Source organism: Aptenodytes patagonicus, chromosome 2 (genome assembly GCF_965638725.1).
Source record: "Aptenodytes patagonicus chromosome 2, bAptPat1.pri.cur, whole genome shotgun sequence".
NCBI classification, from domain to species: domain Eukaryota; kingdom Metazoa; phylum Chordata; class Aves; order Sphenisciformes; family Spheniscidae; genus Aptenodytes; species Aptenodytes patagonicus.
In genome coordinates, this window is record NC_134950.1 from 18,022,188 (window position 1) to 18,037,665 (window position 15,478).

Below are 15,478 nucleotides of genomic sequence, written 5' to 3' on the forward strand. Positions count from 1 at the left end.
CTAGTCAGAGGCCTGCCTTTTTGAAGATCTAAGTGGAGAAAACACAAAGTCTAAATTGCTTTCTACTTTCTTCTTCTCTAGTGCAGTACTCCTGTACTTACTAAAATTAAAAGATAAAATTAAGAGGCTAGTCTCATTTTGCCTTCATGGACTTTGTTTCAAAAACCTGTAAGATAGGGTGTTGGTATTTTTTTTGTTTGTTTACACAGACACACACATATTATCAAAGTGTAAAGAACATAAAATCATTTAAACTCTAGTTGCAGTATTATGTTTTCCTTACGAGGTTTGGAATTGGAAATTTTTATGCATATTTCCAGAATTGCTGTGGGAATGTTTCACTGCGCTTCTCCTGGTGTAGGACCAATGATTTTGATTGTCACTGTGATGGAACTTAAGACATATGGGATGTCCATAATTTTTTAATTTTATTTTAACGAAAAGATTTTATTTTTGAAGTAGTAAGAATTTGCATTTTACTTCCCCCCACCCCCCTTATTATTATTTATTTATTTCAGCATATCAGCTACAAAGCTGTCCTGACCCTCGACCATTTCGTAATGGTTTTGTTATTGGGAATGACTTTACTGTAGGACAAACTATTTCATTTGAGTGTTTTCCTGGCTACACATTAATTGGAAATTCAGCTCTGACTTGTCTTCATGGCATCAGCCGTAACTGGAATCATCCTCTTCCCAGATGTGAAGGTATGTTCTGGGTGACCTATGAACCCTTCATTATTTGTAAGTCTTCCTAAGGACTGTTAACTGAAATAATTTCAGCTTTTCAATTTGTAGAGACCTGTATTTTTGTATTGTGGTCTTTGCAGGGGAAATATTCAATTTTGCATGTGAAAATTTTTGCAGAGAAGCTGAAATGTTTCATGGAAATATGAAATCTCTGAAAACTTATCTGAGATAAGAAGTTTATTTCTGGAAGGTTAGACTTAAGGTCTGGAGTGTGGAGACCTGTGCTGCTTTTTAATCTAGGTGGTGCTACAGAGTAAAAGCTGTGCACTGAATCAAGAAAAAAGGATTCAAAAATTGAATTTCCCAACTCTGGCCACTTATGTTCTGTCTTATCAGTTAGAAAGAAATGTCAAGGGTGGCATAAAGTGCAGTTGTCCTCCAGTAAATGCTGTGTGAAGTCCGTTCTACATATAGAATAGAATAGAACAGAATAGAATAGAATCATTGAGGTTGGAAAAGACCTCTAAGATCATCGAGTCCAACCATCAATCCAACACCACCATGCCCACTAAACCATGTCCCTAAGCACCTCATCTACACGCCTTTTAAATACGTCCAGGGATGGGGACTCAACCACTTCCCTGGGCAGCCTGTTCCAATATTTAACCACTCTTTCAGTAAAGACATTTTTCCTCACGTCCAATCTAAACCTCCCCTGGCGCATTGGAGGCCATTTCCTCTCATCCTATCGCTTGTTAATTGGGAGAAGAGACCGACACCCACCTCGCTACAACCTCCTTTCCGGTAGTTGTAGAGAGTGATGAGGTCTCCCCTCAGCCTCCTTTTCTCCAGGCTGAACAACCCCAGTTCCCTCAGCCACTCCTCAGAAGACTTGTGCTCCAGACCCCTCACCAGCCTCGTTGCCCTTCTCTGGACACGCTCCAGCACCTCAACGTCCTTCTTGTAGTGAGGGGCCCAAAACTGAACACAGTATTCGAGGTGCGGCCTCACCAGTGCTGAGGACAGGGGCACAATCACTTCCCTACTCCTGCTGGCCACACTATTTCTGATACAGGCCAGGATGCCATTGGCCTTCTTGGCCGCCTGGGCACACTGCCGGCTCATGTTCAGCCGGCTGTCAACCAGCACCCCCAGGTCCTTTTCCGCCAGGCAGCTTTCCAGCCACTCTTCCCCAAGCCTGTAGCGCTGCATGGGGTTGTTGTGGCCAAAGTGCAGGACCCGGCACTTGGCCTTGTTGAACCTCATACAGTTGGCCTGGGCCCATCGATCCAGCCTGTCCAGGTCCCCCTGCAGAGCCTTCCTACCCTCCAGCAGATCAACACTCCCGCCCAACTTGGTGTCGTCTGCAAACTTCCTGAGGGTGCACTCAATCCCCTCATCCAGATCATTGATAAAGATATTGAACAAGACCGGCCCCAGTACTGAGCCCTGGGGAACACCGCTCGTGACCGGCCGCCAACTGGATGTAAATCCATTCACCACAACTCTCTGGGCCCAGCCGTCCAGCCAGTTTTTTACCCAGCGCAGAGTACACCTGTCTAAGCCGTGAGCCGCCAGCTTCTCTAGGAGAATACTGTGGGAAACAGTGTGAAAGGCCTTACTGAAGTCCAGGTAGACCACATCCACAGCCTTTCCCTCATCTACTAGGCGGGTCACCTGGTCATAGAAGGAGATCAGGTTGGTCAAGCAGGACCTGCCTCTCATGAATTCGTGCTGGCTAGGCCTGATCCCCTGGTTGTCCCGCACATGCCTTGTGAGCGCCCTCAAGATGAACCGCTCCATAATCTTCCCCGGCACCAAGGTCAGGCTGACAGGCCTGTAGTTCCCCGCATCCTCCTTCCGGCCCTTCTTGTAGATGGGTGTCATATTGGCAAGCCTCCAGTCATCCGGGACCTCCCCCGTCAACCAGGACTGCAGATAAATGATGGAGAGTGGCTTGGAGAGCTCCTCCGCCAGCTCCCTCAGCACTCTCGGGTGGATCCCATCCGGCCCCATAGACTTGTGAGCATCCAGGTGGCGTAGCAGGTCATTGACTGCTTCCTCTTGGATTATGGGGGGTTCATCCTGCTCGCCGTCCCTGTCTTCCAGCTCGGGGAGCCGAGTACCGTGAGGATAACTGGTCTGCCTGTTAAAGACTGAGGCAAAGAAGGCATTGAGTACCTCAGCCTTTTCCTCATCCTCAGTGACGATATTCCCCTCCGCATCCGATAAAGGATGGAGATTCTCCTTGGCTCTCTTCTTGTCATTTATATATTTGTAAAAGCTTTTTTTGTTGTCTTTAATGACAGCGGCCAGATTGCGTTCTAGCTGGGCTTTTGCCTTTCTCATTTCTTCTCTGCATGACCTAACAAGATCCCTGTACTCTCCTTGAGTCTCCTGCCCCTTCTTCCACAAGTGGTAAACTCTCCTTTTTTTCCTGAGTCCCAGCAAGAGCTCCCCGTTCAGCCAGGCCGGTCGTCTTCCCCGCCCGTTCTTCTTACGGCGTACAGGGACAGCCTGCTCCTGCGCCTTTAAGACTTCCTTCTTGAAGATCGTCCAGCCTTCCTGGACCCCTTTGCCCTTCAGGACCGTCTCCCATGGGACTCTCTCAACCAGCGTCCTGAACAGGCCAAAGTCCGCCCTCCGGAAGTCCATGGTTGCGGTTTTGCTGGTCCCCTCCTTTCTTCACCAAGAATGGAGAATTCCACCATTTCATTGTCGCTAAGCCCAAGACGGCCTCCGACCACCACATCTCCCATCAGTCCTTCTCTGTTTGTAAACAGCAGGTCGAGCGAGGCACCTCCCCTGGTAGGCTCACTTACCAGCTGTGTCAGGAAGTTGTCTTCCACACACTCCAGGAACCTCCTAGACTGCTTCCTCTCTGCCGTGTTGTATTTCCAGCAGACGTCCATGAAGTTGAAGTCCCCCATGAGAACAAGGGCTAGCGATTGAGACATTTCTGCCAGCTGCTTGTAGAACGCTTCATCCGCCCCTTCATCCTGGTTGGGTGGTCTATAACAGACTCCCAGCAGGATATCTGCCTCGTTGGCCTTCCCCCTCATCCTTACCCATAAACACTCAACCGTATCATCGTCACAATTGTTGAGCTCTAGACAATCGAAACACTCCCTAACATACAGAGCCACCCCACTGCCTCTCCTTCCTCGCCTGTCCCTTCTGAAGTGTCTATAGACATCCATTGCAGCACTCCAACTGTGGGAGTCACCCCACCATGTTTCTGTGATGGCGACTAAGTCATATCTCTCCCGCTGCACAATGGCTTCCAGCTTCTCCTGTTTGCCGCCCATGCTGCGTGCATTGGTGTAGATGCACTTGAGCTGGGCTATCGACTTTGCCCCTAGCGTTGGCATGTCACCCCTAGGCTCATCTCTAGTGAGCCTGGTTTTATCCCCTTCCCCCTTCAAACCTAGTTTAAAGCCCTCTCCATGAGCCCTGCCAATTCATGAGCCATGATCCTTTTCCCCCTGTGAGACAGCTGTACTCCATCTGTCACCAGCAGGCCCAGTGCCGTGTAAACCTCCCCGTGATCAAAAAAGCCAAAATTCCTCCGATGGCACCAGCCTCTGAGCCACGTGTTGATCAGAATATTTTTTGTGAATGGGAATTTTTTTAAATTATATTTTTTAACCTTTTACATTTTTTTACACTGATATGCTTGCAGCAGGTAAGCAGATTCAAGGAACTGTGGCTTTCACATAGCTGAAATTTTAAGGAGACAGAATGAATGTGTATCATGATTCTGTAGAGGTGTTTATCTTATCCCTAGCTATGCTGAAAGGAACCTGTACCTAAGCAGCAGGCTAAAGAAGGGCAGTCATCCAGTGTCATCAAACTCTGAAACAGACAAAGATGGATGTTTTGGTGACACAGAAATCTCTTTGAGAAATATCTGTGTACCATAAAATCTATTTGTGGAACTGAGGATTGAATTTTCTTCCATATGAAATAATTACTTTCTCCTGGAACCTCCAGATTTGTCACAATTGTGGGAACACTCAGACAGCAATGTTAGGTTCCTGGAAAAACATAGACACAGTGAAGATACTTCATATTCAAAACTGTCATCCCAAAATCCTGCACTTCTGGGACCAGAAGATCCACACACATTTAGCAATTAAGTTATGGACTGTAAAGTTCTCTATATGCCTAAACATAGGTTTCTACAAAGATAAGATCTGTACAAGGTGTTGAGTGCGCACTTTCATATGCCATAAAGACCCTCCACAGTTGCAGGAGGGGTATTCAGGACCCGAGTTAAAGGCCTAACTTCCCTCTATATTGAATAGTAAAAGCTCAACATTAAGAATGGAATCCTCAATACCGAGCAAGTTGAAGAGAAATGCCTGGGGGAAAAAAAAAAAGAAAAAAAAAAAAAAGAAAATAATAAGCCACCTTCTTTTCTGTATTTTTGCATTGCATTCTGAATCATCTACCTAAATTTAGGTTCTTAAATTAGAAGCCTCATTACTCAAAATTCCTTCTGTGAACCACAGGCATTTCTGGGGGAAGTGGTAGCTAAATTAAGATGTATCCGATACTGAATTCAGAAGGAGAAGCCCTATCGTATAAAAGAGAGATGACACCTTCACTGTTTGTCTTTTGAAAGGGGAAGAAGTTAATTCATCACAATTAAATTTCAACCTCCATTTTCTGGTTCATGTCTTAACTGCTAAACAGCTTAGCTTTTTCCTATTACTGAGTTCTAGCTGTATTTTCTGTGCCTCAGAATCAAGACAAATAATTTACTGAATGGAGTGATTCTGTTTCTTTGAATTACCTTACTGGAACCAAGAATTTAATTAGTAAATTCTAAGACGCCCAAAGTATGTTGCTGTTCTGAGTATCACTTTTGATGAAATTCCTGAACAGTGGCTGGAAGTTCTTTGCTTCTACTTAATGTGATATGAAAAGATGCAGATAAAAATATCAACCTAATTGATAATGGAGATCTAACATGTGTGCTGTGCTGCATGACTACAGACTGCCAACATTACTCAGTTCCCAGACAAATTTCTTCAATTACAAGGGGTTTTGTGCAAATATTTACTGTGATATTTTTAGTAAAGAGTTTTTGAAATTTTTATATGATACTGATGTTTTTGAGGGTTTTTTTTCTCTATTGTTGAAGGAAAAAGATAATTAGGTATCTTCTAGTTGTACTTGGTTTGATTTGAGATAAAGGCCTTGTGTTCAAAAGCATTAAAATGAAGTGGGCTTTTTTGTATATGCCTAGTGCCAGAAACGTACAGTATGTTTTAAATTTGTATTTGCTTTAATATCTTTATTGTAAGGCAGCATATACTAAGGCTTGTTTAATGCCTCAGACTTCTTGAAGCAGACAACCTGAATCAAATATCACTAAACATGGTTCCTGTTTAAACAGTTTTGTTCTCTTGTCTTTGCATCTTCATGCACCTAAAATCCTTCTAACCTGTGCTCAGCACCATCTAACACGTCTGACCCTTCTTAATTCATCTCCGTCACTTTCATCCTTTTGGAATCTGTTTCCTCTCCTTTTCCAAGAAATCTCACTGCCTGACAGTCATCAACCCATGTCTTCATTCCCCTAAGACCCTGCTGCAAAATCAATTCTGTCTGCACTGCTCAGAACCCCTTGAGACTTTGAAGCTAAAAGCTGAAGAAAAGCAGTATACCAGCTGTTGAGTCTGAATAGATGAGGTGTGACTATGAAAGTCTCCTTACCCTACAGTTCAGCACCAAAGTATATATATACACCATAACACACGCTTTACCTAAATACAAAGAATGCATAATTCCTATATGTCAAACCTATATTTCCAACAACCTGTTCTCTGGTTAGAGATTCTTAAGCATATTTTAGGGAATCTGGGTTGCCGTTCCATGCCCGTTTGGGGTGGAGTGGGGAGGAATGTATGCAAAATAAAGCAAATTATAGCATTTTAAGCTCTGCTCACTTTTCCAGAACTAGGCTTCTATAACATAATTTCTTTTCTGTAATAACAGGGTGGTGTCATATTCAACATGCATCTGAAACCTCTGTGGGGAAAATCATATAGTTTGGACTAATAGTTTTCCTGAAATGCATAGTTATGAAAGTCCAAAAGCTGTATGGTCAGTCTTGCACTGTATGATGCCTAAAATCAGTGCACTTCAACAAGAATTACAGAAAGGACTCTTATTTTGTCTACCAGAATTTATCTCAGGAAATACAAAATTGCTCGTCATACCGTTGCACACAATATTTTCATTTTGAAATTCCCCTCTAATTTTCCCCCATCCATCCTCCATCAACTTAGCATATCTCTTCTCTCACCTGATAATTTTGGTTGGCTACCTTCTTGTGACAATAAATGAAAGGAATTAATGTGTTTCACTGCTAATTTGTAGCTGGTGTTTACACAAAGCTGTAACAAAATGGTTTTCAGTTGTGCAGGAAATAATTTAACCCAATGTCTAAATATTACTTTTGTTCCAGTTCTGATAGTATTTGTGACATCAGAATTACTTTTTTTTTCTTTTAGATTTGACCAATAATGTGAAAATAGACTTCTGACTCTTTGCAAAAAGCTCAGTAAAATCTGTTTTCTATATACACAATGGTTTATATACAAAATGTAGTTATAGTGTACCAAATGTGTTTAAAAGTATGGCTTTTACATGGTCTAAGAAGAATGCAAGAAGCATCTAATTTTTTTTTAAAAAACAAATGTCTTTTTTATAGCCCTCTGTGGAGGAAATATAACTGCAATGAATGGCACCATATACTCTCCAGGATACCCTGATGAGTATCCAAACTTTCAAGACTGCTTCTGGCTTGTAAGAGTACCACCTGGGAATGGAATCTACATCAATTTCACAGTTCTCCAAACAGAGCCAATATATGATTTCATAACTGTCTGGTAAGAAAACAATTTTGGCATTTATTTAATCTTCACGTGACACTATGCAACAAAGTATGAATTAAAAAGAGTATATTTGTGATTTCTCCCTTGACACTGGTGTTCTGTCTAGGGGAAATGAGTGATTTGCACTAATCCATGTTTTCCAGTGTACCATTCTCTCTAGATAGCACTGGACATGAAGTTTCATAGTCCTTGTCTTAATAATTAAAACCCAATAATATTGTGCCTCAGTTTCTCAATAAAGAAAAGCGTTCAGAAGTGTGCTATGACAGCTTATCAACAACCAAGAGAAATAATACTTAAGAGAAGAATGATAATAAGCAATTGCTGCTGCGTGTATTACAAAGTTTTAGAGTGTTAATACAAGGAACTACAGCAACACTTTCTTCATTTCTTCCAAGTCAGCTTCTTTTAAACTGTTAAGAGTACATAAAAGGAGAGGCTCTATTTGTATTTGGCTATGACAAAAAGAGTTGAGCTAATGATAACTGTAAACAAATTATATTCTCTGTATACCTGAATCCATGTCTATCATGAATCTTTTCAGATAATGAAGCCCCCATTTTTCTTAGTTGTAAGTTAGTAAAGGCAGGAGGCTGTAACCAAGTGTAACAACTCCTGTAGTAATTTTGAAACTGTTACCAGTGAGTTTCCTAGACATTTCAACAGTGGCTAAGACCTTTTGGAAGCTTACCTAAAACGATACACTGATTATTGAATCTGCAGATTGAAAATCCGCAGGTTGAGAGAGTAGTCTTCTAGTCTGAGTGGTGTAAACTAATGAGAGGCAATTTGGAATATTAACTATTCATTTTATGTTTCTGTTGCACAGAAACCTAATTCATGTAAATTCATATAACGCAGGATTTCATTCCTACTTTCCTAAACATTGAACGGTTTATACTCTATACACTTTTGTGATCATTTCTGTAGGTCCTGGGTTTTTTTCATCTTGTGTACTACAAACTGTCTTGTCCTGCATCCCAGATACTCGATTGCTTTGCCTTAAAGTCTAGCCAAAATTTGATCAGAATATGTACCCAGACTATTGCTTTGACAAAAAACAGATAATTTTGAATCCCTTTAACTCTTCACCACTTGTTTTGTATATCAAATTTAGGCTGACCTTCAGAATCTTTCCTGAATTAAATTATACTTTTGTGTGCATACAGACATCTTTTCTCTATTTCATCCCACACAAACTAGAACACTACTATCCACTTCTAGTGCTTCCATTCGGCTCTTCCTTTCTACCAAGTGATTTCATGTGCTTTCAGTTGTAGTCCTGGCTGTGTTACAAACTTAGTTCTTACAGTAAAAGTAATTGTATATACCATGACAAAGGTAAAACCTCAGTTTTATTTCATTATGTGTTTTTTGCTGATTTTTTTTTAGATTAACAACACTTTTAGGACAATGTTCTGAAATCAAAGCATCTATCATGCTGTTCATGTATATATCATGCGTGTTGTTACTTATGTATGATTTATATACCTGTATAAGCTGATACATATACCTGATGGCTATATAATTAAATAGCTTATGCCACTTCTGGGATATTATTTATTTACAGAACTAATCAGAAATTTTTATAGCCATTTCCAATGGAAAAAAATCATTTTATTCACAATTCAAATGTTTCTTCAAATCATACTATTACCCTGATAAAACAGAAGGGGAAGGGGCAATGCACGAGAATTTGGACAAATGTATTACTGCAAAATTTTCAAAAAAAAAATCTATGATTTTATTTAGAAATTATTTTCAGTTAAAATATGCCAACAACAATTAGAAAATTTAAACTTTTAAAGTTCATCAATTCTGATCTAGAAGGAAGTGGGTACAAAAATTTAATTCCCTTGCATCATGATTTTGTCCTCTGTACTGTTCCACTATTGTTTAGTACTAACTTTGATTTAATTTTTCTATTGAAATGAGTATTTCATTCTTCCATAAGGTAGAAGGGATCTACCAGCAGTAGATGTATTGTCTAATACTAAATAGTACAAAATATCGATCAATGTATGTGAACAAGGATTTAAGAAATTAGTCAACTGTGTCATAGTTTCTTGCTCTCTCAGCAAGAAATTGGTTCAGAAAACTCTAAACTAGTCATAAAAACAAACTTCAAATGAATTCTTATGTGTCCATATGTACTATAAATTATAAATGATAGCATTATAGCATTTAATTGTGGAGGGCAAAAAGTTAGGTTAAAAAATTCCGACATTAGAGAATTTCTAAAAGTAGCATCCTTAAAATAATCATTATAAATAAAATCTGCATTTATAAATGCCCACATTCAGATTTCAAGTGGAATCTTGTATTCAGTAGAGTATAAGCATTTTGGGTTTATTTTTAGTGAAGCCAATATTCACTCATTGTCTTTTAAAAATTAAATAGTTTTCATCTCTTAATTTTCCTAGAAATGACCAAATTCAAAACACTGGGGGAGATAAGCAGTTTTAGGTTTATTTATTTTCTGATAGCCACATTTGAAAGCATAGATAAGTAAATGTGAACAGAGTTTGTGGCAAATACGATCACAAATTCAATCATTTTGAGCTTCCTGCAATTTTTATTTAAAAATAAGAATATTGCTTCCAAAAGGTGGTTGAATGGAGCATCTTGCTTTCCAATAAATTTTGATGGTCCTCTAAGCTACTACCTGCTTTACTCCAATCCACATAGAGAATTTCAAATCTCTTTCAGCCCTTAATGTCTGTTTTATCTGATTTTAGATGACTCATGCCTTTTAGAGTAATCTAGAGAAATTTTACTACATTATATTAAAATTTGGAGACATTAAATTATTTGTTTGGGAAAAAAAGTCTTTTGGTATCTGTTTTTCTTAGGGATGGACCAGACCAAACTTCTCCTCAAATTGGACAATTTAGTGGCAATACTGCATTAGAATCAGTCTATAGCACTTCCAATCAGATTCTGATCAAGTTCCACAGTGACTTTACTACCAGTGGCTTCTTTGTACTTAGTTACCATGGTAAGTGTGACAACGTGCACTTTTTCACTGTCTGTACTGATTACTGCAGGAAGAAAATTAATGAAAAAATTAATTTAAATTACTTTTTCTAAGAAGTTTATTATTATTAATATAATGCTATTATTAATATAACTGACCACCACTAGGGTAATGAAAACATATGAAAGACTAATATGAATAATGAAAACAAGCTATTTTTTTGACCAGATATTAAATTTACTAGTAGTCAAGCAAAAAAAGAATGCACTGTGAAGAGACATCAGCAAAGAAGGTAGCATCAAGACCCTGCAGTTCAAGGTGCTCATCTTCTCACTGCTTACAATGCTTGTAAAATTCCTTTGTAATCTAAATGTTTGTGGGGGTCATTAAATGTCTTGTAGATATCTGAATATTGTGAAGAAAGTACTCTTGTTCTAGAGAGTTCAATGATAGTGAACTATACTGTGTAGTTATCGTTAAACTACCTTTGAATTAAATACTGACTGAATGAAAATGCATAAGTATTAATGCACCAAGTTCGCCATCTTTTTGTGGTTATTCAAACCTTCTGTGGCCAAGTGTTCTCTTGCATTCCTATCATTCAGATAGAAACAGATTCAGAAGCAAGGGTATTTTTAGGTGCCCTGTGAATGCCTGTTGGATTGACTATTCAAGGAAACATGTACAGACTACAATCTGTTTTCTGGATCCTGATCAGATTTTAGGAGTAGAAAGCTTTCTTTTTGACTTAGTAAAGACCAAGGTGACTACAGATAGACAGAACTGGAGGGATTAAAGGAACTTTAATCTAAACAAAACAAAGCAAAAGAAAAAAGACCTAAATCCCACAATTTAAAAAACAGCAGCAACAGCACTTGAATTGATTATGGAGTATAGACTCCAGTAGGATTGGGCAGAGGGGGGTCAGAATTTTCATTCCAAATCTGGGCATCTATATTGCATGTAGCAGTTTGTGAAGGACAAACTGACCCTTTGTGTTCATCAATATATGAATTGATATGTATGGATATATATGAATATACCAGTATATGACCAAACACATTTAAAAATGGTGATACCTAGTAATAAATTGTCTCTAAAGAACTTGATCTCCTTGTACTTGTTTCTTTTGTTATTGTGGAAATTGTCATTCCACAAGTGTGGGCTCTAATGTGTAATAAAGATGCAAACTGAGCAGCACAAAGGATTATTAATGAAGAAACTTTGGATTGATGTTGTCAAGATAAATAAATCTCTGTGTCCTTGAGTGTGTGATCATTCATATCAGCTACATACAATTTATAGCAATAAAGGCAAGGCTGTGAGAGGAGTCAAATTTATTTAAAATAGATAATTTGGGGATTAAAATGAATGACACCCCTAAATGAGAGACATTTGAGATAAATTATATGAATTGTTTATTCAATCCATTTTTTATGTTGGTGATTTTTTAATATTATTTAAAAAAATGCAAGTAACACAGGTGTTCCATGTTTGCTTGATGTGTTTTATTTTAAATTACTTTATCCTAAGGCAGGTTGTTAGCTTTCTGACTCACTGATTTAGTTGGCTCTTCATTATACGATCCACAAAAAGGAACGGAATAGGAAGATGTCAAATATGTGTGACTTAGTAGCAACAAAGGTCTTACCTGGATAAAATACAAATTTTGTGATTGGCAAAAGTTTGACCAATTTGATTACTAAAGGATCCAAGCACAGGAAGTAAAAAAGATGTGTATAACTGAAGCTGAATCATCATCTGACATAAGTAGATGATGTTTCCTTGCTAATGAGAGATGCTATAAAACAATGCTATATGAAAATGTAATATCAGTGAAAACCAGGCATACTTGATTCATTATCAACCTGAACGTACACCTTAAAACTTGGAAAACTACACTGTCAGTATAAATACTTCAGTGTGATTTCTTTGGCCAACTTTCTGTCCGAATTGCATTTAGATTGAAGGGAATTTTGTCTGTGTCCAAACAGGCCCATCCTCACAGGTTGTCTGTAAAAAAAAAAAAGCTATACAGCTTCTGCATACTCTTCCTACTTGTCTTTTTTATCATTTGTTTCACCTAATTATTTTGCCTGGCTGTTGCATACATGTGTTAAAACTGAAAAAAATATTTCATGTGAGACTTCAGATGAGAAGTTTGAAAGAAGAATTATTCTCTGCAGGTGAGATGTGCTCCACAACTATTCATTTACTGGGAGATTTCACATTCATAATGCTTCTGTCCATCAGTTATGCTGCCTCTGGGTAGAATCTTTTGGATTCTAAAATTTGTCTTTATTATAAAGTTTCAAAAGTGGAAGAATTCAGCAGTAAAAATGTATTGTAAAAAAACCCAAAAGAAACAAAACAACGGTTGTACAATACAAGAAAATATTTGCTATTCAGACAAAATCACTTAAGTGAGAAAATTGGCAACCACTTCTAAGCTTCTTAGGTTATCTATGAAGAGGGTTTTGCCACTGAAATTAAATAACTAATTAAGAACACAGATGCAACTTCCAATTTTTCATTAATTCTGAAATTCATATGTTTCCTTTCTTTTGATTCTCTTGAAAGTTTCAAAGTAAATGAATAGATGTTTCTTTTTATCCTGTTAATGTGGGAATTAACTCAGCTATGTTTGCATAGCTATGTTAACTGTCTAAGTATGGGAATGTCAACTGTGCTTTTTTCCTGTTTATAGCCTATCAGCTCCGGGTCTGCCAGCCTCCAGCAAATATACCAAATGCTGAAATTCTAACTGAGGACGATGAATTCGAAATAGGTAATATAAGAGAAAATAAAAGCAACATTTGTTTCAAAAAAAAGGAGTGCTATGCACAGAAAATTCTTGCTTTTCAGGATGCAAATCATGCCTGTAATATGTTAGATTTGAAAATGAAATTTTTAAGTCATTCCTCTTCCCTTTACTTCGTGAATTCCATCTATGTTTCAGACGTCACATATAAGTAACACAGTAACTCCTTTCTAATAGATCAATTTTAAAAAACATTTTTCATAATTTTTAATATAAAACATTGTCTTATACTGAAACAAACAAACAAAACCCACAAAAAAACTTGTGGACAATGGTATATTCTGTACCAGAATTAAGGTTCTGTGAACTGAAGGGTAAAATCAAATTTGTAAAAATTAGGAGGATCTGAGAAGAGGATGATATTCTGACCTTCTAAGACATGTTAATAATATTACTTAACCACCTGTCATTCAAAGAAATATGACTTACATGATCTGACATCACATGTCTAAACCAGCTAGTTTTGCTCACATTATGGAAAAGAAAAATAAATTTATTTTTAATATATACCATTATTTGATTAGTTATATTGGTAACAAAGAGAAAAGACTTCCCCCCCCGCTCTGTAATCTGGACCGAAGAGAACTTCTGGCATGTACAAATTTTTACTTTTATTGGTACATAAAACTACATGAAATTTTAATTTCTTAATTAAAAAATGACAGTTTCTTATTCTTACCATGACAAATTTAGATATCATCAATTAAATGCAATTCCTGTTTATTTTTTTTTTCCCCTCAGGATTGTATGGTTTACTGACTTGATCTTATCTCTTTATTTAGTTCCTTAATGGTTATCCAATAAATTATATTGCTTAAAGCTTTGTGACACATGGTTCACACAACATCAGTTAAACCCAGACAAATTTGCAAACTATCCAGCTAATAATGTGGTGGAAAACAGTGATAGATGCAGCATAGTGTGCAACACAATGCTCATTTACCACATTTCTTAGACTAATCAAAGTTGTTTATGCCAGAGGTCATTTAGCCCATTATATCTGGTGGCAAGAAACTTCATTAATCAATAATATTTTCAAAGCTAAAAGTCCCAGTTAATTGCTGTTTAATGTTTCTTTTGTTTGTTTCTGGTTTGTCTTGTTTTGTTTTTCCAAACAGGAGACATAATAAGATACCAGTGTCAACCAGGCTTTACATTGGTTGGTAATGAGATTTTGACATGCCGACTAGGTGAAAGGCTTCAGATGGATGGAGCACCACCTACTTGTCAAGGTTTTTTCTCCTTTTTCTTTTCCTCCTGCCAGACCAGCTGAATGGTGATTCCTTAAATACCCTCCACTATCTCTTTACATAGGATGGCACATTGAAAATATTTCAGACTTTTGATGCTATTCCCAGTATTATCACTGTTTGTTATGGTGAATATGTGTCAAATATTAATGCAAAATAATTAGTAATGTTTTAATGAATTTGATGAGTTTAAAGGACTGCTGCTCTACTTTGTTAAAAGAATTTCACAGTTCTTTTTTTGGAGGTAGTCTAAATTTAATAACTAATGAGATTATTTCATTTTATCTAGAACATAATAGTATGAAAATTTATATGGAAACTTAAAAAAATGCTAAATTAACATAGTATGGATTTGGGTGAACAAGATGATGACATCATTTTTCAGTGCAACTTTAAGTGCTTCCATTTTTATTCAGTGTATTCTAAAGAATAGGTTTTCTGTATGTGTGTGTTCATGTTTTCCTCCTTTTATTGAAAACTCTGAATAGAGAGATATAACACTACTCATTGTTAAGGTCGAAACAAGATTACAATCCTGCCAACCACTAACATCACAGTTTAAACCAGTCTTTATGAAGCTGACATTTGATGTGTTATACTAGAACAGAATTTTTCCACCATTTTTTTAAGAAAATGCGAGAGTTTTCTTTCATACCGAACCAATTAGGGAGCTAATGGAGATAAACCTTGCACATGATTTATTTAAAAAAAAAAGTAACCTCTTTAAAGTTTCAGTGTTTATGTTTTCTTACTAATTCTTCCATTTATTTCCAGAAAGATAAATAAGGACATACAGTTATAAATATGTATTATAAGACATTTTGAGGGGAAAA

The 15,478-nt window shown here is 37.6% G+C and overlaps 1 protein-coding gene across 1 annotated transcript in view; it reads left to right on the forward strand.

Annotated features, from left to right (window-relative positions):
• The window catches only part of CSMD3 (CUB and Sushi multiple domains 3), an 823,344-nt gene that overhangs the window by 694,538 nt on the left and 113,328 nt on the right, over positions 1-15,478 (forward strand). Inside the window, exons 43-47 of the mRNA XM_076329214.1 lie at positions 519-707; positions 7,414-7,591; positions 10,450-10,595; positions 13,282-13,362; positions 14,514-14,627. Coding sequence (XP_076185329.1) covers positions 519-707; positions 7,414-7,591; positions 10,450-10,595; positions 13,282-13,362; positions 14,514-14,627 — 708 coding nt within the window. The remainder of the gene's footprint in view (positions 1-518; positions 708-7,413; positions 7,592-10,449; positions 10,596-13,281; positions 13,363-14,513; positions 14,628-15,478) is intronic.